Source organism: Scleropages formosus, chromosome 4, assembly GCF_900964775.1.
Source record: "Scleropages formosus chromosome 4, fSclFor1.1, whole genome shotgun sequence".
In the NCBI taxonomy this organism is placed as follows: domain Eukaryota; kingdom Metazoa; phylum Chordata; class Actinopteri; order Osteoglossiformes; family Osteoglossidae; genus Scleropages; species Scleropages formosus.
In genome coordinates, this window is record NC_041809.1 from 34,566,453 (window position 1) to 34,594,276 (window position 27,824).

At 46.4% G+C, this 27,824-nt stretch overlaps 2 protein-coding genes across 7 annotated transcripts; both read right to left on the bottom strand.

Annotated features, from left to right (window-relative positions):
• Positions 1-431: 431 nt before the first annotated feature.
• Positions 432-5,749, bottom strand: timd4 (T cell immunoglobulin and mucin domain containing 4). Its single transcript, XM_018751835.2, has 7 exons — positions 5,310-5,749; positions 4,441-4,779; positions 2,766-2,831; positions 2,002-2,078; positions 1,786-1,897; positions 1,595-1,628; positions 432-1,510 (listed from the first exon to the last, which is right to left on the bottom strand). The coding sequence occupies exons 1-7, from the start codon at positions 5,365-5,367 to the stop codon at positions 1,426-1,428; spliced, it is 771 nt and encodes a 256-aa protein (XP_018607351.2). The 5' UTR covers positions 5,368-5,749; the 3' UTR covers positions 432-1,425.
• A 673-nt stretch (positions 5,750-6,422) lies between these two features.
• On the bottom strand, positions 6,423-10,497 carry havcr1 (hepatitis A virus cellular receptor 1). Of its 6 annotated transcripts, none has more exons than XM_018751640.2 (7): positions 10,383-10,497; positions 9,479-9,820; positions 8,634-8,726; positions 8,258-8,316; positions 7,706-7,790; positions 7,519-7,555; positions 6,423-7,011 (listed from the first exon to the last, which is right to left on the bottom strand). In XM_018751640.2, exons 1-7 carry the CDS (start codon positions 10,435-10,437, stop codon positions 6,882-6,884), a joined length of 801 nt encoding a protein of 266 aa, XP_018607156.2. In that variant the 5' UTR covers positions 10,438-10,497; the 3' UTR covers positions 6,423-6,881. The 6 variants fall into 6 exon arrangements, with proteins under 6 accessions (XP_018607156.2, XP_018607155.2, XP_018607154.2 ...); XM_018751642.2 differs by having other exon boundaries at positions 6,909-7,011; positions 7,706-7,845; XM_018751639.2 differs by lacking the exon at positions 7,519-7,555 and having other exon boundaries at positions 7,706-7,845; positions 8,634-8,723.
• Between the last annotated feature and the right edge of the window lie 17,327 nt (positions 10,498-27,824).

The following is a 27,824-nucleotide window of genomic DNA, read 5'->3' on the forward strand; positions in this document are numbered from 1 at the left end:
GCGCTACACACTGCAGTGATGTGTGTTTTTTTTTTCCAAAGTTTTTGCACAAAAAAAATAGTTCATCTGCCTCATTAGTTATTTATTTCTTTTCTTCTTTTACGAACCTCTAACAAATATATATCTTTGAGAGCAAAAAGACTGAATGCCATCATTAAGCGAAGAAAATTAAGTGCAAACAGCTTCATGGCCGTTTGAACCTTCAGCACTCAGTGTCATATATCCGCGTTTGTTTTCAAATGTGTTGCTTGCAGTTTCCGTGTTTCGCAATTGGAACAAATTGGGGAAAAATAGCCGATGTATTTATAGCTTCTTGTGGTCTTGCAATCCTTGCTATTCTTAGTCTTTATGTCTCGGCTGGTTATTTTCGCATCAGATACATTTATTATAAGGGAACAAGCGCCGAAACCTGCGGAACAAACGGTCTGAAATCACCTACAGGAGGCTGAATCGGATGCTTTCAAAATTGCTGTAGAGGTCAGTGTCTCCACGAAGTGTTAGAATTGCACCAACAACCACGTGAAAAATGGTTTTATTATAATGTACACTGTTAATTATGCGGAAAAGAATTTCTTTGAGTAAGACAACATTATTTGCTCGTCATCCTGTGTCTGTTATTGTCTCCTGCTCACATCAAGCTTTCATTCATAGTGTTTGATCCACAGAAGTGTGTTTTTGGAGCTGAACAAACACTACATTCAAGGATGCAGCAGCAGTAGCGCAGAGCGGGCCTTGAATCAACAACCTTCTGGTTCCTTAACCACCGCACCACCTGCTGCTCCTTTGGGTGTTGACACAGTGTTGTCTGTGAGCTGACATAGCGATTCCTTTGCCCAGGACAGGGGTTCGATTATAAGCAATCTGACTTTACAGTTATGTGATCGCAGTCGTTAAGAAGATGCGTTTTATCCAAAGTTACTTAAAGAGCTTCGGAATTTCACAGTAATATTTACACTCCTGTTTATTTATAGTTCGGGCAAAGATCCTTTTTCAAAGGTGCCGCAGGAAATTTAGTGGGACTGATAGCCTTTTGATTCAAGGCTGCATCCTGAGCACGTTTGTTACCTGCTGCATTCCCTCTCGTCTCGCTTCCAGAACTTTCCAGAAAACGTATGTTAATTCAAAATAACAACGAGTAATGTTACTGGTCAGTGCACGCACGCGCACACACACACACACACAAACACACAGTTCCTAATAATTAGACGACACTCATGAGGGTTTAAACGCTAACAGACTTTTCTGGGAAAACGAGAAACTTTGGTTTCCATGATTATTCTTCCTCCTGATCAAACACATTTTTGGACGGGAAGATGTGAGTCGACCTTCGGGATTTCGTTTTCCAGAATGTAGGGTCATGCAGACAAACTCAGGCACCGTCCACCCCGAAGCCTTCTGTCCGGAGGAGTGACGGTCCGTGCCGACTCAGTCTAGGGTGTAGATGTTCTCCTCCACCGGCTTTCTGGTCTGGATCTCATGGATGATGTGAGGTGGCTCCACAGGTGTCTGGCTACAGATACGCAGAGCGACGTCACGCGTCGAGCGTGTGTGTGCAGTGCAGGAATGAGAGCGCACGATCTTCCACGCTGCTTACCTTCCCTTTCCGAGGCGTCTTTTCTGCACCTCCCCTGGAGCAGTGACACAGATGAGAGTTCAGTCATTCGCCCAAAGCCAAGTGCGGCTTTCACACACGTTACACACTCTGATTCACAGCTGCGGTGACATTGCGGTGTGTGTTTCTCCACAGGCTAGTGGAGGAGAGGGATGAGAGAGCGAGTCACCTACGTTTGACTGCCAGCAGCCCCAGGAGGGCCAGCAGCAGCAGGAGGACACTGAGGGAGAACGAGAGCACAGAGACGTTGATCCGGAGAGAAGGTTCCGGAAGGGGGTCCTCCTCCTGGGTGTGAGGAAAGCAGGGAGGTGAGGGGAGCGAGACCGAACAAAAGTCGACGTCCATAACTCAGAACACAGTAACGAGTGATCGGTGCGACGAACGCTCACAATCACTCCAGACGCGGAAGGGCTGGAGTTCCATTTTTTGGCCTCCGGAAGCGACGACTCCATTCCCAGCCGCCCTTCTGCGGAGACAGACCTCAAAGACATGGGCGATGGCGGTGGGCTGTGTTGCCACGCTACCTGCAGTAGAGACTCTGACCCATGTTTTCCTTTCCGTGGAGCTACTCTACCTGCTCGCTTCTATCTGGCACTTGAGCAGTTCTTCATAAATAACAGCATCATGCATGTGTCATGCAGAAGCGGCGGGGACGGGGTGGGGGGGAGTTGATTCACCGTGTTTTCGGCAATCGAGAGCGAACCATTGATGTGAACCGAAACTCTGGGTACGGCCGAGGCGCTCTTGCCAAAAGCCGCTTCACCTCAGCTCTGCCAGGCGACCCGTGATGCAGTTTTTGCACCCGCAGTCAGGCTCACTAGTCACCAGAAACTAGAGAAGTGGAAGGACCCCCCGCCCCCCGACCACAGGCTCGATCAGACTTCCTGTGAGCCGTCTGGAATGCGAAGTGGTGACTTTTTACATCTGTGACTCTCCCGTTGCTTCTGTGCACAGAAAACGTTTGAGTTGTAAAACAGAAAGGCGCTCCGGCCGGGGAAAATGCCGCACAAATTTCCCTGGCGCCTTCCTTCGGAAACGATTTGTGCGCAAAAGAGAGACCCGAGATGGTCCAGCTGACGGCAAAAGGCATGTCTTTGGTGAAATGCAGAGCGGCAGGCATGGCTGTAGAGAAAAACAGAGCTTTTACACTGACCTGTGGGAGGAGCTCGTTCTGTCACATAGGCATCGGTGGCCACAGAGAGCGCCGTCACTACCGGAGCTGGAAAAAAATGATGACCTTAAAAAAACATCAATTCAGGAGGAAACACTTCCTCAGACCAATTAGAAATCATCCTTTATTACTGTACATCACAAGTTGTTGGTAGTGCGGTGGTTATAGCAGCTGCCTTTTTCACCCAACGGCGATAGGTTTGAATCCCACCCCTAGCTGTCATGCCCTTGAGTAAGGTACTTACCTCAATTTGCTCCCGTAAAAATGGCTCAGCTATGTGAACGGGTGAATACCTGTAGGTACCTACAGGACATGTAACTGTCAACAAATGTCTTGTTCGTAGGGATAGCTGGTAGCGTACTCGTCCGAGCTGTTCCTTTGAAACCAAAGGTCACAGGTTTGAATCCCTCTGTAGCTCTACAGAGGTCACCTTCTGTTGAGCAACATGAGCCATTGTCCATGTGTTGAACTCTGAACACACATTAGACCAAAGACCTCAACAGTGTCCCTCTGACTGTACATCCTGCCTCCGGGTCCCCTTACCTGGTCAACTGGGACACTTTGTCTAGTTGTTAAAGCTGAATTTTTCCTGCAGCAAGGAAGGCAAAGCACAGTGAAGCTGGTCCAGCTCACGAGCTAAAACTGATGCTGTCACTTTTCACCCAACTGAGAGCATTTGAAATAATCCCTCATGGATTATCATCTATGTGGCAAATCACTTGGGGCAAAGTAAACCGCTGAAAGACGTTAATGAATCCATCAGCTCCATGGGACGTTATCCGTATCCAGGTGACAGTATACAGTGCAACACTGGTTGGTTACAGTCGCAGTGAGAACAATGAACCCCTTCGTCATTTTCCAAGCAGTTCACCTCCTTTACCTCCTTTGCTTACATCCTAGATCTCATTTCTTCTTCATCATGGAAGAAGGGAGAAAGACGGAAGCTTCTTAGAACTCACTTCAGTAGGTTGTTCCTCAGCTCAAAGATACTGTAGCTAGTGGTACATTTAGGCTACCATGGGAAATATAAAAGTTGCCATTTACATTTTACTTATTACAGTATCAGATAATGATTGTCGGGTAAGTGTGCGTCTTCTATAATGGGCCAAAGTCCTCAGGGTACCCTGAGTCTATCCTAAAGGTGTCCTGATGGTATCCCAAGAGTGTCTTGAGGGTACCTGAGGGTATCCCGAGAGCATCCAGGTGTATCTTGAGGGTACCTGATGGTATCCCGACAGTATCCTGAGGGTACCTGAGGGTATCCGAGGGTATTCCGAGCATATCTGAGGGTGCCTGAGGGTATCCTGTTTCCAGGACTGGCCCCAGATCACTGCAGCCCTAATCGAACTACCGAAAATAGACCACTGACAGGATGGATTGATTTTCTGTATTTTATGTTACCTTAATTGAGGCTTCATGTGCCACGACAGCACTAGTTTTGTATTATTAATATTCTAGTAATTTTATGTGATTTAGGATGACACAGATGTTAATCTATTTTCCTTACGACAAATTCTTCAAGATCATTTTTTGGCTCATTGTCTATTCTTGATCAGAAGTAAACCTCAGTGATGGCCCTGCTCTCTGATGTGTGAAAAATTACATTTATATTTGACCCCGTATTAGAAGCAACTGCAAGAAATTGAATTCCACTTGCCTTTCACAACTCTCAGTGTGTAGGATACCTTCTTGTCATTGAAGTAGCCATCAATGTCCACCCTGCAGCAGTACTGTCCACTGTCCCTGAGGGTCACTTTCGGTATGTGGAGGTCCATTTCTCCAGCAAGGACGTCACCAGCAAAGCGGTAGTGGTCTGAAACCTTGGAGATGACACCGCTGCCGTCGGCCTGAGCCAGGATCCCGTTGCACCAGAGCGTCCCGCAGCTACGCCCCCAGCACACGTTGCTCACACCGTATCGCTTCACCGAGTAGCGGCAAGACAGCAGGACAGAGTCTCCCTCTGTCACCGTTTCGGACTTCGCCACTGACCGGGTCACTGTCGGAAAGAAGGACAGTTAGGGCCTTGAATCACTTCTTATTGTCTGGACACCTCATTGTCTAGCTTCTTCAGATACCCCTCGAGCTTCGTTCTGGAGGAGACAAGATACCTCTAGAAACGAAATGGGAAAACGGAAAAGTGGAACCATAAAGAGACGAAAATTCAACAGCAATGATGAGTATAGTTAACGGTCTTTTTGTTGAGAAATAAATGCCTCCAAAGCCAACGAGTTTAGTAGGAAGAACGATGCATTCTGAGCCTTCCTTATGATCATGGCAGCCTTTGTGATTAGTTCATTTCATCGTCTTGTACGGCTTTCACGACGACTGTTTCCTGCTGAGAAATCGTGAGGAAATAACACCTGCAGTCGTGGTAAAACCCAAGCGGCTGCATCAGGTTCGGTCGTACGGTCCTCAGCGCGACAGTGCTGCTGTGCAATTGTGTGATGATGTACGGAGCACATGTCCGAACTGTGTAACCACGACTACAGATAAGCCTGGTGGGCCAGCTTCGTCTGTTTTCCTTGCCTGCCATCGCACAGAAGAGGGTCCAGCGCAGCCGAAGCAGAGTTGCGCTGACAGCCATCCCGTCGAGGAAGCAGATCTGCGGTGCGGACAGCCCTGCCTGGTGGCTCGCTGCGCTCACTCCTCCTCAGCCGCGCTCGGGCCTCAATAGGCCACTGTTTTACCGCCCATGACTGTGACATTGTTAGTCAGAGCATCCGAGGGGAGCTCTTTAACCCTTCCCGTAACTCGGCGGGGGGGCTCGGAGAAAGGAGCCTTTGTTAACGGAGCGAGCCTGGTGGGTTTTCTTGTGTTTACCATCTGTCACTGTTAACAGAATGTCACCGTGGGTCAAGATCCCACGAGAGCTGGTCTTTTCACTCAGCTTTCTGCTAGTAGAGCTGAGAAGCACGGGAGTCAGTCCCATAGTCCTGCAGTTCTTTACATTAAACACCAGCATTCATTCACTTATACATCTTTACATGAATTTACATTTATTTATTTAGCAGATGCTTTTTTCCAAAGCAACTTACACTGTTTACCTGCTTACAACTATTTACCTATTTATACAGTTGGGTTAATTTACTGGGGAAATTTAGGGCAAGCACATTGCTGAATGGTGCTATAGTCAGAGATGAGATCTGAACCTATGACCTTTGAGTTCAAAAGTAGCAGCTCTTACCACTACACTACCAGCTGTTCCCTAGCTGCCTCATATATGCATTACATAAAAATGTAATAAATGTATAAATATATGTATACATACACATGTAACTGTGATGATAAAAAAAACGTGTATAAAATAATGCATTTTTATCTTTTGTCATAACAAGTGTATGTATATGAATTTATTTCTGTGTATGTAATTATATATTTATTCAGATCATGTATATATATATTTATATATTATATATCTATATGGAGAAATACATATAAAACATTATATATACATATATCGTTTGAAATTTTAGTCTCACAAGTTGAAATTGTATACAAGTCACTACCTTGCTATCTATGTTGTTATTTTGTACGTGTAGTAATTATGCAGTTGCCTACTTGCCTGAATATAGCACTACTGTATACAGCAGATGTATGTAATGCTGCATGTAAAAATGAAAAAAAAATGCAAACGGCCTCGTGAAATTTTTATGAATTCATAAAGTGTTTATCTGGAAACTTTGCAAGTCATTCACTCAATTGTTTTCCAGTTACTCCATGACTTTCTGCAATTTTGCAAGTGCCCTCTGCCTCAACAACGTACAAAATTTTACACCGTTTTAATTTTGGCATGGCTTCAAAATTGCTCACCAGCATTTCTGCACATAAACACTGCTCTCAGTAACGAGAGGCGACGGACACGCGTCTCCCGATATGCGGTAAAACGCAGTAAGAGAAGTCCATCAATGACAACATTCAGTGGACACGGAGAGGTGGGCGCCGTGAAAGAAGCTTCTGTCCTATTGTCCAGCCTCTCCGGCCTCCCTCATTTTCATACACATTCCAGTCACCATAAAGTGCAGTGTCTCAGTCCAAAAAAGACTTTAGGATCATCCGGGCACTTTCGAGTTGTGGCTGCACCCCCTGCGTGGTGGGATCTCAGGGACAGAACTCGTACTGGTTGGAGCTGTCGCACTCGTAGATGTTTTCGACGGTCATCTCCTCGATGTTCAACCCAAGACTGGTGCCCAGGTTCACGTAGACGGACGTATTGTCATACTGCTCGGTCCTGGTAGAAGGACAGATTGAAAGATGAATGTAGGACCAGAGGACCGGGAAAGGCACCCAAGCCGTGTCTCGGCGACTCCTGCTTTCATTCCGGAGAAGTTTCCGTCGTATCGCCGATTGAGACGAACTCGACCGCTCTGCTCACGCCCACATGTGCAAAGAGCGTAAAACTGCGAAACGACTAATAAGACAGCAGCTGAGTGATTCAATGAAATGTTGAAATCTGAAGGGAGAAAACCAAGAAAAACCACAAAGGAATCCCTGCAACGTGTATCTAACCGTCTGCGTTAAGCAGAAGGGACACCATATGTGTGCGAGAAAACGTTGAGTGATGAGTCAGAGTTTGGAAACAGCGAGTCACTCGTGGAGAACCGCTTCGACATTTCAGGACCCTCGCAAGGCCTCGGCAGACAGCGCGCACACCCCGAGCGTGTCCAGAGCGGAGACGATCTGTTTATTCGTTTTTGGGGACATAAAAGCGAAAGCGTGGAAACCTCATGATACTTACACTCCAGAAGCCGTTCCTCTTTTTCGACATCGGTTCCCTTATGGAACGAGAAGGAATCAGAAGACATTCAGAGAAGAATGGATTTGCCGGAAAAAGCAGAACACAGCGTTGCACTGATTTTTGCTCTGTGTTTTCGTGTAGCTGCAACGGTTTTCTCCTCCCGCAGGGTACATCGTCGAGGACTTACACGTAAGGAGCAGGAGGAGCACGGCGGCCGCCGCCACGAGCAACACCGCGGTTATCGCTATCACAACAGGATGGAGCCTGATCATCTGCACACACAAGTGAGAGCTGTAAGCATCTGAGAACTTCCAAGGGATGTAGAAGCTGCAGGAAAAAAAAAAACGCAGATACGTTCATTTACAATATTGTGTGCGGCACCACACGAGCGTGTGGGGACGTCCGCCGGAAACGAGGCCTTCGGCGAACGGATCCGAGCCGGGAAACCGCCCGCACGTCCTCCAGGCTCGTCCGCAGCAGTTCCCAGAGGCGTGGAACCCATGCGGGCTGCTCCGCTTTCACACTTCTGCCCAGTTCATCCCGCACCAGAGTCGCCCCCCCCCGTACTCAAACTTTTGACTGGTGCTATACATGGACAAATTGCTACAACAATTTCCGTAACTATTCTCACGTAGGGCTTTTGTGTCATAGCAACGGACGACGTGATGTCAACAAACGTCAAAAGTCTCGTCTTGCTTTTATGTTACTTATGTTATTGTGTCGGGTTTTGTTCACTCACGACATTTTCTCCATTTTTCTTGCCGTCGCTGATTTCTGTTACATTAACGTCCTCATGACCTGCAGAGAGGTTAAACATGTGTTACACTGCTAATAAGTATAGAAAATGTATTTAATAAATATGAACAAAATAAAAAAATAACTTTTATATATATAAATAACTTTTATGTATATATAAACTGTATATATACAGATCAGTTATTTATTTACAGCCGAAGGAAGGAATTTATGTATGTATATCTATATATGTATATATATATGTTCCTTCCTTCGGTTATGTGTTTATTTAATATATAAATAACTGAGTTTCAAAAATTTGTATTTTAAATACTACATGAATTGCCCAAGAATGGTGTGATGAGAACATAGGTTTGTACACTGTGTTGGAGCACTTGTGGTCCGTTGCGTCGTCACTGCTGCACACGTGGTGGATGGCGAACCGGTCGTCGTCGTCGTCGTGGGCTCCTCTGCTGGTCACACGCGGTCGAATTGCAGCAACGGGGGACAGAAAGGAACAACAGGGCAGCGTTGGTGCCGTTTATACGAAAACTGAGCTTCTGTTAGTATGGAGTTCTGTCCATGACACCCTTCATGGATCAGAACCTGTATTTTTGTAAAAAAAAAAAAAAAAAAAAAAAATGTGCTCAAAATAACCAGGTGACATGAATTGAAAGGGCGGGGAGTGTTTGCTCTGGGGTTTGTGGCGTTGCGGCTCGGCGGGGCTCAACCGCTGCGGACACACTGTCACCCCCGTCAGTTCACATCCTCCCAATGAGTGCAGGATTATTACATGATGAGCTGCGTTTGCAGGTGGCACAGTGGTGCAGCGGGCAGCACTGCTGTTTGGGCGGTACGAGTAGGTGCAGGTCCTGCCCGGTCTGTGTGCTCAGCTCAGTTTCCCTCCACACTGGTGGTTCGGAGCCTCTTCCAGAAACACGGGGCAACGAGGCCGCCCACAGCACAACCTGGACAGGACACCGCTCCACCGCATAGACGTACACAAACGCACTTTGCCACGTGCAAAAAAGCAGTTTTGATTCCCAGTTCACCTGAAATGCATGTGGGAGGAAACCAGAGCACCCGGAGGAAACCCACAGAAACACAAGGAGGGCGCGGAAACTCCGCACGGACTGAGCCGGATTCGAACCCGCACCCAAGCGAAGAGAGAAGTTTGCATTTGGTGCCGAGGAAAGGACTTTAGTAGAAAATATGTGTCACTTACTCTTCTCAACTATCAGGTCAACAGTTTTTTTCTCATCGTTGAACAATCCATGTATTTCTACGCGGCAACCGTATTTCCCGCCGTCTCTCTCGTTAGCATCGACAATGGTTAAGGAGACGTCGCCCTTCGCCAGGTCCCCGAAAAGCTGGTATCGGTCCGATACTCTCCGCTTCACTTTATACCCGTCTGTCTCGATGATCTGATGGTTACAGCCGTTGATGGGTATTTCACCTCTCCCCCAGCAGATGTGCAGCGGCCCGTGGTACGCTACGTCGTAGGAACACGGCAGCGTGACGCTCTGTCCAACAAGCGTGCGGACCGTCACTGCATGGCCGCTGCTTGCTGGGAACGTGAAAGTGGGGGAGGGAGGGAGAGATGAGCGAAAATGAGCTCTTTGGCCACATGTTCTGATCCAGTCCAGGTCGTGGAACTTCTCTTTTAATGTGAGCTTTGAGACAAGAAACCAGCTGTTAGCTCACGTATTCATCCCTCGACACATGTTCTCGGAATAAAGCCGTTGTGAAACAATTTGAATCATCTCTGCGGTGTGTGACAGAACACACGTTTGCACTGTTTACGACCTTCGACATATCAGTTACACTTATCTATTTAGCTGACACTTTCCTCCAAGGAGCCTTACGACTTAGCTGTTTGTAGAGCTTTTCCAGTTGGAGATCAGATTCAAACCTGCAGCCTTCAAGCCCAGAGGTAGCGGCTCCAGTCACGACGCTACCGAGCGCCCTCGGTTCACCCCAGTGCCACTAGTTCCATAGCCAGGTTTGGTTTACAATGTGAGTACAGTCAAAAACATTTTCACTCTAAAGACATCTGTTTCCATCAGTGTTCAAGATTAGATGATCTTTTTGATTTCTTATTGACAGTGATCATTGAGGAAATATCTTACCCCAAGTGCAGCAGAAGAGAGACCAGAGCGAGATGTACCTGTGGTACGTGATCATGGTGCAGCGATGCACACATACAGGAGTCCAGCGCAACTGCGCAGGGACCTGCAGCCTCACACACACACACACACACACACACACACACACACACACACACACACACACACACACGCAGACAGAGCGAGCGCACCATCGTCACACTTCTTGTGCGCACGTGACTTCCTCCGGCTTCCTTTCGCGTCTCTCGCTGCCCGTTCAGCTTCAGCTCTCCTTGTGTTCCAGCTGGTTTCACTTCCCACACTGGATAAGTAAGTTTTTTCCTTAACAAATAATATGACACAGTTGTCATGCTGATAAGCAAGTGCATGTAACAGATTCCTCTTTTTTCATTCCGAAATTGACTTGCTCATTGATTTATTCGTTTAGCAAACACTCTTCTCCAAAGTGACGCCCAATGAACGCTGTGCAGTAATATCTTATTTGTAAGGAATCACTCGTCCATGTACCAGTGAAACACACTATGGGTGATTCCAGAGTCACCAATCCACCGAACAGCAAGTCTTTGGATTGTGGGAGGAAACCAGAGCACCCGGTGGAAACCCACGTAGACATGGGGAGAACATGCCAACTGCACACACACTGAGCAGGGGGTCGAACCCAAGTCCTCTGGTAACCCCCAGGTGCTGCAATACAGCAACGCTACTCACTGTAATGAGTAAAGGTCAACGTGCCGACTTTCAAAATGCTGAGACGCCATCAGTCCTCAGTTTATTAAGCCACAGCCTGCATTTCAGAGAAACACGTCCAGCGTGACGCGCAACTTAAGTCCAAATGTAATACTTACACCTCATGTAACAGTTGGGTCTTTAAACACGGTACATGTTACTGTCTCTGGGTGTTTTAGGGTTTGGGTCGCAGTGATGAAAAATATTTGTGAAGTATCGTTAGACGTCAATGCCGAGAAAATGACAAACCCCATCGCAGATGTTCTTGGTCTGTTTGTACATGAGGAAAAAGAAGATTTGGGATGATAACTAACTGGAGGGAAAAAATGGAAGTAAGTAAAACCTGGTGTAAATTTCCACAACATTAAACTAACAAAACAAACTATTATGGTTTTGCGTCTTTATTACGAAAAGAGTGCAATACATGTTTTTACCGGATCAGAAAAGAGATCCATCCATCCATCCATCCATCCATCATCCACTCAGCCATCCATCCATGATCTTTAACCACTTCTCCAGTGAGGGTCCAGGGTCTATCCCATGAGCAGAGGACGGCTCCAGCACACACAAGGTGCCAGTCCTTTACAGGGATCAGAAACTATATGTCACTAGCAGCCTTTCAGACTGAAATCACAGGTCTGCCACCACCGACCGAGTGCCCCGTCCACAGAGCATGACGGGAGATGATGTAGATGATGTCACTTCCGCAGGTCGACAGTCTCGGTCTCAGTACGAGGAGGTCAGAAGGACTCGGGAGGAAAGCCGTCCATGGCGCCACAACTTGAGAGCCTCCCTTCACCGCGGTGAATCACTCTAATGTGTTACAGTAAAGGAGCACAGCAGTAGCAGAACCCTTGTTGTGACACATTTTACTTCAATCCTGTCTTTTTTTACCATGATGAGAAAGTCTAAGGGAGTTTCAGCCGAGACTCCGGAAAACACATCCATGTCGTCCAGGCTGGAACGCAAAGGTATTTAATGGTCCATCACACCTCCCTCCTTCTCACGTGGAAGAATAAATTAATAATATACCTTTCCTTAGGTGCAAACTCAGAATAAAACCAGCTAATTCCAACCTCTTTATTTATCAAGCAGTTTTTCATAAAAATTCCAGGTAAACAGGCACCGTTGCCTTTACTATGGTAGAACGCTGACATGTTGAGCCTTAATGATAAAGAACGTAAAAGCTGCCGTGGATGATGGGTAACGGTCCTGTTCCGCCTGTAAACCTCTTACCCTTTTGGTCATGAGTCACATTTCTGACTCAGGGCCTTCAGTCGTTTTCCGCTCGACATTTTGTGACCCCGCAGGGGGCATTGCGAAAGCGGGCTCAAAAAACCACAGTGATGTAGCGAGCCGCAGCGTGCGCATATGTGTATTAGTTTATGGCGAGAAGTGTTACATCATGAGTGCCAAACTCAGATCTGCATGGCGCTCATGCGTTTCTCCAAAGTGACTGACAGTGTTCGGTTACCTACAGTTATTTACCCATTTGTACAACAGGGCAACTTTACTGGAGTAATTTAGGGTAAGTAACTTGCTCCAGGGCACTACAGCTGGAGGTGGGATTTGAACCTGCAACCTTTGGGTCTACATTTGCATTTACATTCATTCATTTATCGGACACTTTTCTCCAAAGCGATGTACATGTCATAGAAAATGCAATGTGTTCATTGCTTTAGGAGAAAGAGAGACATAGTTGCAGATGTGTGATTCTTAAGAAAATTTTGCTTGTTTCTTTCCACTTTATGCTAAAGGAGGCAACTTAAATCACAGCAGCACCATCTGTTAGATCCTCAGAAAAGCAAAAAGACCTGAATTGCCTTGCATGATGAGGCACTGAATTATTTTCTCAGGCCCTTTCAGTCATATTTAGCGAATTTACCTTGTTTTGCGGGGCTGAAAACTGTAGAAAAAATGGTAGAACAACCCACTCAGTTCTCAGAGACAGCGACTGCTGTTCTTGACACATCCTTCGTTTCCTTCTTCTTTCTCTGGAGGACATTAACCAAAAATAAATCAATAGCGAAAAAGGCCCAATAAAAGTAACATGATAAATTATTTCGTTTTAATCATTTATCTATTAGACAGTTATAATATTCATAATATTATATTATTGTATATAAAATATTGTAATATTATATTTCATATATAATATTTCTTTTTTATGTTATGGGCTACCATCCAATACACTGAGTAACCCCTCCTTTGCGAACACACAATGATTCCAGGATGGGCTCCAGACCACTGTGACCCTGGCAAGGACGAGCGTTTAATGACAGTGATTGTAAGTGATTTTTTTTCATTCTTATTAGTGTACAGTAATTAGCTGTGATGTTCAGTGTCCAGCGCTGACCCTTGTCCCACTGAGTGACAGGGCCGTTCATTGTAGCTTTCATGATTTAATCGGGCATTTTTCAACTCTTTCTGGCAAAATTATCTTATAATCCCAAGAAAACATCATAACGTCCCTGCGGGTTTTATGCTGTTTTTATTTTTAGTCATTTGAGCAACGTCTTTAGCCGTTTAATTGAGCGCTCCCAGTCCGTCTGTGTAATGAAGGGTGAGACTATTGCCCATTTTCTGCAATTTCACTCTTTGCTTGTGCGCAGTTTCCCACTTTAGAGCCATGTACTGTATATATGTGTGACTAGCAGAGGCATTTTCAGTAGCAATGGCGAAAAATAAAACAAAAGGCCTGCAAACAAACGGGCGAAGCTCTCGGTTTCTGCTCAGTTCCTGCTGAAGGGTTCGCTGTACATTTCGCTGCTGGAGTATTAAAGAGGTCAGGCTGGAGAGCCGACTCGACTGTTGACATCACCGCAACTTTGCAGATCACATCTCGGTCTTCTTCACGTGTCCATTACATCCATTCCTTCAGCAGCTGCATCTCGTGCACCTTTGGGCATTGGGCACTAGGTGGTTAGAGCTGATGCCATCAACCCCAAAGGTCACAGGTCTGATTCCACCTCCAGCTGTAGTACCCTCGAGAAAGGTACTTGCCCTGCATTGCTCTAGTAAAATTACCCAGATGTGTAAAATGGGTAAGTAGATGTTGGTAGGTCGGCAGTGTAAGCTGCTTCGGAGAAAAGCGTGAGATGAATGTTGATGTGCACGCAGATGAAAAACAGGAGAATTTGTCAAAGGCCTAAAAACTTTGCTCGCATCCCTCACAGTTCTCATGGTGAAAGGAAGAGCAAGCAAAACTTGTCCAATGTTGTCCAGTCCTGTTTTCATTTGTTTCTGATTGAGGACTCAGTTCCCTTTTGCGGAGCGCTCCTGCGTGCAGCTGCTCTAGTGGCCACCAGGGGGCAGCACCATTACAGACAGAGTACACGCAGTGTACCATGGTGCGATTCCAGTACTGTACCATGGGCTGTACAATGAACAGAAAGAAGCATTTTTGAAGACGCGGGTGTTCAAAAATTTCTGTCAATAAAGATTGCAACTTCATCTTCCTAATTACATTTTAATTACTTTTATTGTAGTAATAATAAAAGGGTGGCATAGCAAATAGTGCTGCTGTGGGTTTGACCCCCGTTCAGTCTGTGTGGAGTTTGCATGTTCTCCCAAATGATTTCTTTAAGAGCTGCATCATTACTTTCAGAAAACGTTCACTTTTTACGTCACTGCACCATAATAATTGTCATTTAAGTAATGTAATAAAAGGCCAAAGAAGAATAAAATGTGCAGAGGCTGGTTTTGACTTGAGAACCATAAATTCTCCTTTGTGCTTTGAAATGAGCTATATTTTCAGCAAATTGGACTAATTACACCACTGAAGAGTTCGGTGAAGCCCATTTATTTATTAATTTCTATAGCGCTGTGATCATTTCCAAAGTGCTACTATATATATATCTATGATACAGGGTGGCACAGCAAGTAGCGCTGCTATCTCACAGCACCTGGGTGGTGCAAGAGGATGTGGGTTTGAATCCCACTCAGTGTGTGTGGAGTTTGCATGTTCTCCCTGTGTTTGCAGGGGTTTCTGCTGGGTGCTCTGGTTTCCTCCCACAGTCCACAGACATGCTGGTCAGGTTCACCCACAGTGTGTGAGTGACAGAGAGAGAGAGTGTGTGTTCCACTGATGTATGGATGAGTGACCCAGTGTAAGTAGTGTATCTAGCAGTGTAAGTCACCGCGGTGAATAAGGTGTGTGGGCTCATAACGTTACATAGAGTTCATTGGAAGTCGCTTTGGAGGAAAGTGTCTGATAAATAAATGTAAATAATAATAATCCAATAATTCCAAAAAAACTTTGAAATCCAATACACCAACAATCAAACACCTCTCACAATATGCTCCTTTTCTTCAAACTGTGTTTTCACATCCTGCATGATCTCTTTGAACTTTTAACCGTTGTAGTAACTTGTGATTTCTTGCAACTGAACCCAAATCTTACACCCTGGCTGCGTCGGGCCGAGTTAAACCCGTTTAAGACACAGAAGCAAGCAAAGCCGATTATGTTTTGTAAACATAATAAACGTTTCATAGTTAAACAGTTGCGTTCAGCGAAGCGATGAATTAAAAAGTAAAACTAAGTGGCTGTCTGAGCATTTTAATAAAAGAAAAGCACGCTTGGAAAAACAAGGCACAACAGGCTCGACGCCCCCATTCTTATTCAGAGGTGAAGAACAAGCCAACATACACTTGCCATAGCAGGTGGTGGAGCGGAATGTGCTAGAAAGCTTTATATACCAACTGCCTGCCAAAGCATTAGTGAGTAAGCAGTCTTATGGGAATTTTCCATCTTTTTCACCTTTTGTCCTAATTCTGTTTAAAATCCAAGTTGCGCTCAGTGGTTTATAGAGATGAGAAATGCGATTTGCTCCAGGGCGTTTCATTAGGAGAGCATGAAACTGGGCTGCGCATCTCCTTGTTGGAGAAGAATTCAGACTATGGCCACTCGTCTATGAAAAGGGAAGCCGCGGTGAAAGCAAAGTGCCGCACCGCAGCAAAGAAGCCATTAATGCGGACCCTCGTAGACCAAGTTGCATCGTGCCGAAGGCCGTCTCTGTTTACGGATGTGTACAGAGAAGTTGAAACTGCTCTCTCCTCTCCCAGAGCTACGTTTTATTAAATCAGTTAGAGATACTTTGTAATGGAAACGTAAAATGTTCCAGGGCCAAAGGTTAATGGGTTAAAACTCCTCCCTTTTCTTCTCTAATTGTCTCTGTCCCCCCACCCCCCACCCCTCACCGTTCCTCCCCAAAGGTCAGTCGTAAATTCAAGTCACTTGTGTCAAAAGAAGATTGTTAGTGAAATGATGCACTTCATCATTTTCAACCCAGCAAAATCACATTGATGGGTTGAAATCACTTACTTCACTGCAATGAAATTATTGTACCTCACTGAGATAAAATCCCTTCACTGGGATAAGATCACTTGCCACAAAATCACTTCACTGGGATGAAATCATTGCACTGGGATGAAATCACTGCACTGGCTTGAAATCAGTACGCTGGGATGAAATCACTTCACTGAGACCAAATCACTTCACTGGGATGAAATCACTACACTGGGATGAAATCACTTCACTGAGACCAAATCACTACACTGGGATGAAATCACTTCACTGAGACCAAATCACTACACTGGGATGAAATCACTTCACTGAGACCAAATCACTTCACTGGGATGAAATCATTGCACTGGGATGAATTCACTGCACTGGGATGAAATCACTTCACTGAGACCAAATCACTTCACTGAGACCAAATCACTACACTGGGATGAAATCACTTCACTGAGACCAAATCACTGCACTGGGACGAAATCACTTCACTTGGATGAAATCATTCACTGAGACAAAATCACTGCACTGGGATGAAATCACTTCACTGAGACCAAATCACTGCACTGGGATGAATTCACTGCGCTGGGATGAAATCACTTCACTGAGACCAAATCACTACAGTGGGATGAAATCACTTCACTGAGAACAAATCACTGCACTGGGCTGAAATCATTTCACTGGGATGCTGCACACAGATCCTGAGGAGTTTTGAACGGATAATGCCATCAAATGTGTTTAGCTAGAAACCCTGTCAAAAATTTTGGGGGAAGTTTGTTTTAATTTAGAGTTTGGTTCATTCCAGTTAACAAATTAAGTAATGTCTACTCTCTCTGGGCAAAGTTATGATTTGGGGTTATCTCACATTTTAAGTTTTCTTCTCTTGAAATAAGAGCCATTAATAAGAGCAAAAATATTGTGCTATTTTTGTGAATAATGACACCATATTTTTTGAAAATACTGTACCTGCACATGTTTAAATTCATAATGAAGTATATAACAGATTTTTTTATACTGGTTTTATAGACAGCACAGGGTCAAAACATCATACATGCCACGCCCACACCATCGGCATAACCAGCTACACCTGGGACCGGGCAGGATATAAGGCAGAAGCGAACGTAGAAGGATGCGGAACCTTATTCGCCAACTGCTCACTCATCCCGAGTCGGCTTATCCGTCGCTCCTGCTCCTCGTTCCACCTCCCGAAACCCCTTCCCTTTCCGTGACCTGATCAGTTTACTCGTGTTTTGACCTATCGCCTGTGTTCACCGACCACGATTCTGGATTTCCTGTTGTACGACGTTTGCGGTCCGAAGACCCAAGCCTGTCCCTGACTACGGCTCCTGTCTAGCCCCTGAATAAATTCCTGCGCGCTCCGCAATTGAGTCCGCCTTCTCCTTCCCAGACGAAACCATGGCAATACAACTGGAACACCAAGAAAAATCGATAAGTCCACATAGATAAAGCGAGGGCTCAGGGTCAAAAGGTTACAGTTTATCACAGGTATGATCATGCAGCACATTCTCATGATCACATATTCCAGCATTCGTCAGAATTGACATGCAAATTAAATCTCAGTTTTTCCAGTGGGAGAAATGTAAACACTTCAGACATCCACAAGTTTAGAGAAGAAACTTCAGGTCTCGACCACAGCAGTAAAAAGAAATTTTTTTCGCCAAATATGTCAGAGCGGATGTTCTATGTACCATAACGTCATCAAGAAAGGAGTTTGGGCTGTAATTTAACAAAAGAATAGTTGGGGAGAAATCAAACTTTTTCTTCAAGGTTTTTTTGGATCGTTGCGTGTAACCCGTTCCATTGAGCTTGTTTCTATAGCAACTGAAATTCACCGCAATCTCTGTCTCTTACACATGACATAATAGTGAAAAGTCCTGAATTCCTCCTGCTAACAGAACGGGCACAGCGGGCAGGTTTTCCAAGTGCTGCGCTGAGTATATGTGCTACAACCTTCCGAAACACTTAAAAACTTGACACAGAAGGCTCATCTGTCAGATTTACGCAGTTCAAGCCTCTACGTAAATGTTTGTGTTTAGAAACAAATGTTCAAACGACGAAACCCAGTCGATTTCACATTCCGTCCCCAGCGGGAGCAATTTAGCACTTAATGAGTCCACTTAATTCCCACTAATGGACTTGCTGGCAGGGCCTTACTACCGAGAACCCAAAGTGAAGCGCTGACTGTTTGCACACACACACACACACACACACACACACACACACACACACACGCTAGTCACTCCAGTTCGATTAAGTGAAATCACAAAGTGCAGTAAACATATACAGGTATTAAGAGTAAATAGCAAACTTAGCACTACAGCTGACACACTGCTCTTGCTCCTCTAAACACACATGATGATAGACAAATTTACGTCTATTTATCAGACGCTTTTGTCCAAAGCGACTTCCAATGAGCTCTGCGTTGTGTTATCAGCCCACACACCTTATTCACCGTGGTGACTTACACTGCTAGATGCACTACTTACACTGGGTCACTCATCCACATCACACTCTCTCTGTCACTCACACACTATGGGTGAACCTGAATAGTATGTCTTTGGACTGTGAGAGGAAACCAGAGCACCCAGGGGAAACCCACACAGACACAGGTAGAACATGCAAACTCCACACAGACTGAACGGGGATCACACCACCAAAGGAGTTTGAGAAAGCAGTGCTTCTTGCTGTGCCGCCAAAATAATCATTCATAGATAGATACTTTATTAATTCCCAGGGGAAATTGAGTTTCATACAGCAGCCGATACATACACACACCAAACACTTACACAGAACAAAGACTCAGGACAAGGTGCACAGATAATATAAATAACATCATAAGTTCAGTATTACACACACATTTTCGGAACCGCTCGTCCCATACGGGGTCGCGGGGAACCGGAGCCTACCCGGTAACACAGGGCATAAGGCCGGAGGGGGAGGGGACACACCCAGGACAGGACGCCAGTCCGTCGCAAGGCACCCCAAATGGGACTCGAACCCCAGACCCACTGGAGAGCAGGACCTGGTCCAACCCACTGCACCACCGCACCCCCTAAGTTCAGTATTAATTAAGTTAAATTAATTAAAGTATTAGCAAGTTAGGGGATGCGGTGGCGCAGTGGGTTGGACCGCAGTCCTGCTCTTTGGTGGGTCTGGGGTTCGAGTCCCGCTTGGGGTGCCTTGCGACGGACTGGCGTCCCGTCCTGGGTGTGTCCCCTTCCCCCTCCGGCCTTACGCCCTGTGTTGCCGGGTAGGCTCCGGTTTCCCGTGACCCCGTGAGGGACAAGCGGTTCTGAAAGTGTGTGTGTGTGTATTAGCAAGTTCACTATACCATTAACTGGAATTAGCAACATCTGAAAAACTGTCCTGGATTCAGTTGTGTCTGGGATGATGGATGGATGGACGGACGGACGGACGGCATCGTATTTCCTGGTGGCAACTGGCAGAAAACACACATGAAACACACACATTTTGATAGGTAATAACGATGATGTACTGTGCCGGTGGGGTTCGGACCGAGCTGAGCACAATGCTGAGGTCTGGCGTGGGGCTGCTCCGCTGCTACCAGTGCCATTGCAAGGTCTCATTTCCGCTCACATTAAATCACTTGTGCTCCTCTCTGAATTGCTCTCATGCGGGCCACGGACGGGAGGCAAAGGGCTTCGAAAGACGGCTTTTCCTCGACCGTGTTGCAAAGACGGCGCCGTTTTACAGCAAACACAATAGTCGTGTTCTTCGGGCTCCCGACAACGCGCGCCGTCTGTTCTCCTCGAGGAAGCATATGCGCAGCGGAGATGTTCTCCAAAGGGAGTCGCACCGCAAGGTGAAGAACAGACTGCCACGTGAGATGATTCACGGTGTTATTAGCGAAGCCGTTCGTCACCCCTCGATGCGTATGGGAGCACATCTATGGGGCTCCAAGCGGCCCTCAATACCGCGGTGCTGCATGTGCCGTGGGAGAACGCGACACGCTGCCTCAGCCTGCTATAGCTTGATTTTCAGCTATAAAACTTCTCAGTACAAATAGAAAATCCTTTTCGAACAACCGATAAGTAAATATTTATCGGTTACTCGTCTCAGACCGTATCTGTTAATACCTTGTAAATCTGGTAAGGCCTTGGCTTACGCACAGCGTAAGGTATGTGTTTGTCAAACACAAGTATAAAGATGAGTCCGTGCGAACATTTTGTGCACCGGTTAGACAAACTGAACGGGAAAAGGTACAAAATGCTCTCGCGGACAGTTTCGGTTCCTGTCCTTGGTGTGGATAAGAGTTGAAGTCACATCTGGACTCTTAAAGCTCTTCATTTAACTTCACTTTTCTCCATCTTACAATGTTTTACCCATTTATACAACTGGGTAACTTTTTTTTACTGGAGCGGTTGAGGATGATATGGGGGTGCAGTGGTGCAGCGGTGCAGCAGGTTGGACCGGGTCCCGCTCTCTGGTGGGTCTGGGGTTTGAGTCCCACTTGGGGTGCCTTGCAACGGACTGGCATTCTATCCTGGGTGCGTCCCCTCCCCTTCCAGCCCTACACCCTGTGTTAGGCTCCGATTCGCTGGGACCCCAGTTGGGACAAGCAGTTTCAGTCTTTGTGTGTGGGTTGAGGATGAGTTCCTTGCTCAGGGATACTACAGCTGGAGGTGGGACTTGAACCTGCAACCTTGCTGTCAAAAAGTAACAGCTTTAATCGCTACACCGCCAGCTGTGCTTTGCCTCCTTTATAACACATAGCTTTACATTTATTTGCATTTATATATATTAAAGTGGGGTGTGGTGGTGCAGCGGGTTTGAGCAGGTCCTGCTCTCCGGTGGGTCTGGGGTTCGAGTCCCGCTTGGGGTGCCTTGCGACGGACTGGAATGCTGTCCTGGGTGTGTCCCCTCCCCCTCCCTTGCTCCCTGTGTTTCTGGGTTAGGCTCCAGTTCACCACGACCCCGAATAGGACAAGCGGTTCAGGAAATGTGTGTATGCGAATGTATATTATTTATTAAATTTTTTTATTAAGATATGGATGCGTTCATACTTTTCCAATACTTAATATTTTTCTGATACTTGTATAAAAGACACACTTTAATAAGCATAATCTGAGCTACTCCCACTCAGCACAGAAACTCAATGTAATTTGAAGACACATCTTATGCATCTCATAACGCACTCCTCTGCTCGCCATGCCTGAAATAGTCTCTGTAATTAAATTGCTGGCAAGATCTGTTGATAAATGATTTCTGTAGGAGTCGAGTGTTTTGTGATATGCTTTATATTTTGATGTTTATATCCCAAGACTGTCAAGTATTTGTCACAAAGTCCATAGCAGGGAGAGAGAGAAGAACGGGCACAGCGTGGCTGGCATGTTGGCACAATGAATAGGGCTGTTATCTCACAGACCCTGGGTGGTATGAGAGGATGTGGGTTTGATCCCTGCTCAGTCTGTGTGGAGTTTGCATGTTCTCTGGGTGCTCTGGTTTCCTCCCACAGACCAAAGACATGTTGTGCAGGTTCCCCCATAGTGTGTGAGTGACAAAGAGAGTGTGTGTGTGTTCCACTGATGTATGCATGAGTGACCCAGTGTAAGTAGTGTATCTAGCAGTGTAAGTCACTGCGGTGAATAAGGTGTGTGGGTTGATAACACTACATAGAGTTCATTGGAAGTCACTTTGGAGAAAAGCATCTGCTGAATAAATAAATGTAAGAAACATGGGCAGGATGTCTCAGTCCAACCGGAATGGGGTCCAGCGCACCCTGCAAATAAACCTACTGTTAGCTTTAGTTTGAATATGATGGAAAGGTAGACACTGTACCTATGGGAAGCTCCAGCCATCAGTTTGTTTTTTCCATCCTATTAGCAATTGTGAAGGATGCTTGATTTTGTTAGTACAACACATTTACACGCTTTACTCCAAAGTGACTTCTGATGTCAGGCCATTTATGAAAGTGGACAATTTAGGGTAAGTACCTTGCTCAGTGATACCATAGCTAAAGGTAGGATTGGAACCTCTGACCAGCAGATTCAAAGGCAGCAGTAACAACCACTACGTTACTATCTTCTCCAAAATGCAGTGCTGTGAATGATGAAGAACATCTGCATGATTTTTTTTTTTTTTTAATATTTATTACTGTTATTTGACATTTCAAACACACACACACATTTTCAGAACTGCTTGTCCCATACGGGGTCACGGGGGAACCGGAGCCTACCCGGTAACACAGGGCGTAAGGCCGGAGGGGGAGGAGACACACCCAGGACGGGACGCCAGTCCGTCGCAAGGCACCCCAAGCGGGACTCGAACCCCAGACCCACTGGAGAGCAGGACTGCGGTCCAACCCACTGCACCACCGCACCCCCCGTTTCAAACATATTTACATAAAAATTTGATAAGACTTTCCGGAATCAGTAAATCCAAGCAATTTTACTGCATTCAGGATCATTTGAGAAAGAAGCACTTTGCTAAAAAAAACAACACGATTAAAAAAGTAAAATGATGCACAGAAGCATTATGAGCATGGATGCCGGATGCAAAAATCTGTTTTATAAGGGAAACTTCAGCCGTGGTATGAATTCGTAGCAGTGGCTGATGGAGAGACAAGTTTTACCACACTTCTCTAACCAGCATTTACTAGAGTAATAAAAGGCAGGTAGTTATAACCTGAAGGCTCTGGGTTCAAGTCTCAGATGGCTTATGAGTGTTGCATGTTTAAGTTCATTTGACCTGTGTGTGTTACCTAAGGCAGATTTCCAGAAAAATCTCTCTTTTTTAGCATTTCCTTTGCTTATAGAGGGTATTTATAGTTGGTGGGTGTGTTATAGTGTGTCTATTGTGTGTGTGTGTGTGTTTGTGTTATTTGTTCTGATACAGAGCTTAACGCATGACTCATCTTTCCCTCTCCTTGAGGATGACTCTTCATCTCCTCAGCACTGAATGCTGTTTCTCACCCACCATCCATCTCTCCAGATTTAGAGCCCCCAACCCCCCCGCGCCGAATTTTTGTAGTTCGGATCCTGGCTCCTCCGCATGATCTCTGCTCTCGATTTGCTCATGATGGGCACAATTCAGAGATGCCATTATATAATCTTTCCCGGGTCTTTTCTTTCACTGTTACATCACTTTCCAGCTCATGGAAAAGGTTGCAAAGATAATCATAACTTAGAACAATTTATTATATGTGTTAATATCTGATCTATCTAGTTGAAAATGTAAAGAAGAGCGTTTTGCATGTTGTTCTGTCTTTTGACAACTATGTATATCAACATTCATCACACTTTTCTCCAAAGCATCTTCCAATGAACTCTATGTAGCGTCATCAGCTGACACACCTTTTTCACCGCGGTGACTTACACTGTTAGATACACTACTTACACTGGGTCACTCATCCATACATCAGTGGAACACACACACACACACTCTCTCTGTCACTCACACACTATGAGTGAACCTGAAGAGCATGTCTTTGGACTGTGGGAGGAAACCAGAGCACCCAGCAGAAACCCCTGCAAACACAGGGAGAACATGCAAACTCCACACAGACTGAGTGGGATTCAAACCCACATCCTCTTGCACCATCCAGGTGCTGTGAGATAGCAGCGCTACTCGCTGTGCCACCCTGTATCATAGATATATATATAGTAGCACTTTGGAAATGATCACAGCTCTATAGAAATTAATTAATAAATTGGCTTCACCAAACTCTTCAGTGGTGTAATTAGTCCAATTTGCTGAAAATATAGCTCATTTCAAACCACAAAGGAGAATTTATGGTTCTCAAGTCAAAACCAGCCTCTGCACATTTTATTCTTCTTTGGCCTTTTATTACATTACTTAAATGACAATTATTATGGTGCAGTGACATAAAAAGTGAACGTTTCCTGAAAGTAATGATGCAGCTCTTAAAGAAATCATTCGAAAGTGCAGTGGTGTAAAACTGACCACTATTTACCACATTCCTGTTTCCCCCAAGTAGTATGAACAGGACTAATCCAACAGGGTAAAAAATAAATAGCAAAACCTCTTGTGGATGAATGTAATACTGATTTTATTAAAATGATTAGATTTTATGTAGATGAGACTGGGAATGAAGCAGAATACTTGTCATTCTCAGGGGAATGAACCAGAACACCTGTTGTTCTTAGGGGAATGAACCAAAACACCTATTGTGCTCATGGGAATGAATCAGAACACATGTGGTTCTCATATGTCCTGGACCTGCTGACCCTTGGTCTGGTCGTTGAGGTGAAAGATAAAATGTATTGACTGCAATTTATCAAACATTCTTTGAACGTATGTCCTGACTGTAAATCCACTGGAAACCCTCCGAAGTCCTCCAGCGTTTGTACGAACAAAGTCCGACGTCTCCTCCTCGTCAAGCCCCCCATCTTCGGAAAGCTCTGAGAAGGGGGTCCATGCAGAGACGCCGCCCTCACTAAATGTTCTCTGCCGATCTAAAGCAAACGGTTTCACGTGTGGAACGAACCCAGAACCCAGACCGATGGCCCAGAAATTTCCGTCAATCAGCCCATCGCGACCCGCCGCTGAACGTGGCCCCGCAGGAAGGACGGAGCCCGAGCAGGACGAGTAGAACGGCACCACCTCTCTGCCTCCCCGACACCCCCATCTGCCCCCTCCCACTCACTCCCTGCAGACACCAGACCACAGTAACCAAATGCAATCGTGTTAAAGAGTCTTCAGGAGCATCTCAACTACGCAGCCCCTTCGCTTCGGGGGGGGTGGGAGGATCATGGCACCGGAACATAAATCACAACCTCCTCGCCCCCCCGCCGACTGAAGGATGCATCTGCAGTCATTATCACTTTTTTATCTGTCCGACAGAAGTGAGTTAAAGCGCGTAGGAGGAGCCAGATGGGATGAGTGCGGGGGAGGGGGGGGGCAAGCTGACAGCAGGGCGATGATTTAAAACGTGTCCTTCCTGCTCGGGTGGCTCCGGGACGACACTGCGGCGGCCGAGGGCAGCGGCGCAGCACTTTCTCGCGAACGTCCAAATGCGATTAAAGGCCTCTGCGTACTTCACCCCCACCCCCCCCCCCCCCCCCCCCCAACCACCTGCAGCACGAATCCGCATTCTAATTTTGCCAGAGACCCCGCAGAAACTGCTGCATCCGCACAGTCGCTCAGCTGATCGATACACGTCCAGTTCCTGGCAAACCCCCCCCCGAGCTAATTTTTGCTCCTTTTTCTCCCTCCCATAAAGCAAATTGAGTAAGAAGTGCTGCTGCTGAGCGGAACGGAGATGCTGATTAATATTCGGCTGGCGCGGCTCTCCGTTGCGCAGTGATTCAGGCCCTGGAACAAGTGCTGTGTCACTGAGCCAGCGGCCCACATCACGGCCCCGCTGCAGGGCTCTGGCAGCTTCCTTACCTCCGAGGCGGTTCGAAAGTAAGAAGCAGGGCATCGCCGACTATGGGATGTGAGCTGGCAGGAAGACAAATTGTGCACAAAGAGTCAAACTCAGCTCTGGGTAACAGGAGCAACATGACGGTTCGCTGCAAGGAACAATATACAGGTATCCCCTGTCATACGGACATTGTTGCGGCACAGCGAGCAGCTCTGCTGTCTCAGGGTGCCCGGGTGGTGTGAGAGGACATGGGTTTGATCCCCGCTCAGTGCATGTGGAGTTTGCATGTTCTCCCCATGTCTGCGTGGGTTTCCCTTGGGTGCTCTGGTTTCCTCCCACATGCTGTTCAGGTTCGCCCATAGTGTGTGAGTGACAGAGAGAGTGTGTCCCACTGATGTATGGATGAGTGACCCAGTGGAAGTAGTGTATCTAGCAGGGTAAGTCACCACAGCAAATAAGGTGTGTGGGCTGATGACACTGCATAGAGTTCATTGGAAGTTGCTTTGGAGAAAAGTGTTGGCTAAATAAGTAAAGGTAAATATCGAACATGGGTTATACAGGGGTACTTCACCTGTATTTGACTCTTGTCTAGTGGCCAAAGTGTCCCAAAAACAAACAGGTATTGTGCACCGTTATCACCTCTTCTGGCACTGCCTTTCAAGAGACGAGGTTGTGTGTTTGTGTTACAGTGGTGTGTGTTGTGTGTCTGAGCTGCTCAGATCAGTTCTGATGCAAAAACTTTAGTTCAAAGGAAAAATGGTACAAATGTATCCAATGAGGATCACACACACACTTTCTGAACCACTTGTCCCATTTGGGGTCACGGGGAGCCGGAGCCTAACCTGGCAACACAGGGCGTAAGGCTGGAGGAGGAGGGGACACACCCAGGAAGGGACGCCAGTCCGTCGCAAGGCACCCCAAGCGGGACTTGAACCGCAGACCCACCGGAGAGCAGAACCTGGTCCAACCCACCGTGCCCCCCCCCCACTGAGGATCAACTAATTGTAATAATGGGGAGTGTGGTGGTGCAGCGGGTTTGGCCAGGTTCTGCTCTCCGGTGCGTCTGGGGTTGAGTCCTGCTTGGGGTGCCTTGTGACAGACTGGTGTCCCGTCCCCCCTCCAGCCCTACACCCTGTGTTGCCGGGTTAGGCTCCGGTTTGCTGTGACCCCACTTAGGACAAGCAGGTTCAGTCAATGTGTGTGTGTGTGTGTGTGTGTGTGTGTGTGTGTAATTCTAATAACGCCGGACCCAAGTTCCCAACAGATTTTGAACTCTGGCTCGATTCCAAATAAAAAGCGTCTGCCAAATGAATAAATGTAAATAAGATCTTAAGTATCGTCATAAGAAATTAATGTGAGCCAATCTGTATGTGTTCAATTTTTTTTCCCTTCAGATGGAAGAATCCATTTGCAGAAACAGTAATTAATTCTAAATTCTGGCACTGGAAACGGTGCGGTTAAGTTGTTCTCCGTCTTGTCGTTATTCTGGTCTTTGGCAGTAAGTCGAAGAGAGTGGGAGCAGGACACACACCAAGTCGCATCCTCAGCCCCTCACACGACTTACTTTACAAGTTAAACTTTTCAGACGTACGTCACGTTGGTGCTTTTCAGCGCCGCGATGTTCAGGTATCGCCGCGGTAACACCGCACGCGGACGCGTAAACGCGGCGCGACAGTCGCTTTACAAGCTGCGTGCCGACGACAGCCAGGACGTTCTGTCTCCGGGCTCCTCGGTGCCAGGAGGACGTTCGCGCCGCATGTGTGGATGGAGAGGAGCGAGGGAAGACGGTGTGCTCATTCCCACAGCGACAGGCCTCTGAAGCCGGAAGAAAGTGCAACGGGGGTTTAATGTGTCCAGGAGGACGAAGGATCCGGAGGATGGGAGGAGGGTCTCCGATGTCTGTTCTTCTCAGGCTTCGAGAGCTTTCCAGCGTGCTGCCGTTTCCATGGCAAATGTCTCTGTCAAGTGTCCCGATGAAGAAGATGCGAGGAGACAACTTGACCCTTCTAATAGATATTATGTATACATCATACATTGTCTGTCTGAACCGCTTGTTCCA

Coding starts and splice junctions, on each gene's coding strand:
- timd4 (XM_018751835.2), bottom strand. CDS start 5,367: ATGGCTGTCAGCGCAACTCTGCTTCGGCTGCGCTGGACCCTCTTCTGT. Junction 2,079..2,765: donor AGAACGAGCTCCTCCCACAG/GTCAGTGTAAAA, acceptor CTGTCTCCGCAG/AAGGGCGGCTGGGAATGGAG. Junction 1,898..2,001: donor CTTCCGCGTCTGGAGTGATT/GTGAGCGTTCGT, acceptor CCTCACACCCAG/GAGGAGGACCCCCTTCCGGA.
- havcr1 (XM_018751638.2), bottom strand. CDS start 10,437: ATGATCACGTACCACAGGTACATCTCGCTCTGGTCTCTCTTCTGCTGC. Junction 8,727..9,478: donor TGACCTGATAGTTGAGAAGA/GTAAGTGACACA, acceptor GCGTGTGACCAG/CAGAGGAGCCCACGACGACG. Junction 7,846..8,257: donor AGAAAAATGGAGAAAATGTC/GTGAGTGAACAA, acceptor TTTTTCCTGCAG/CTTCTACATCCCTTGGAAGT.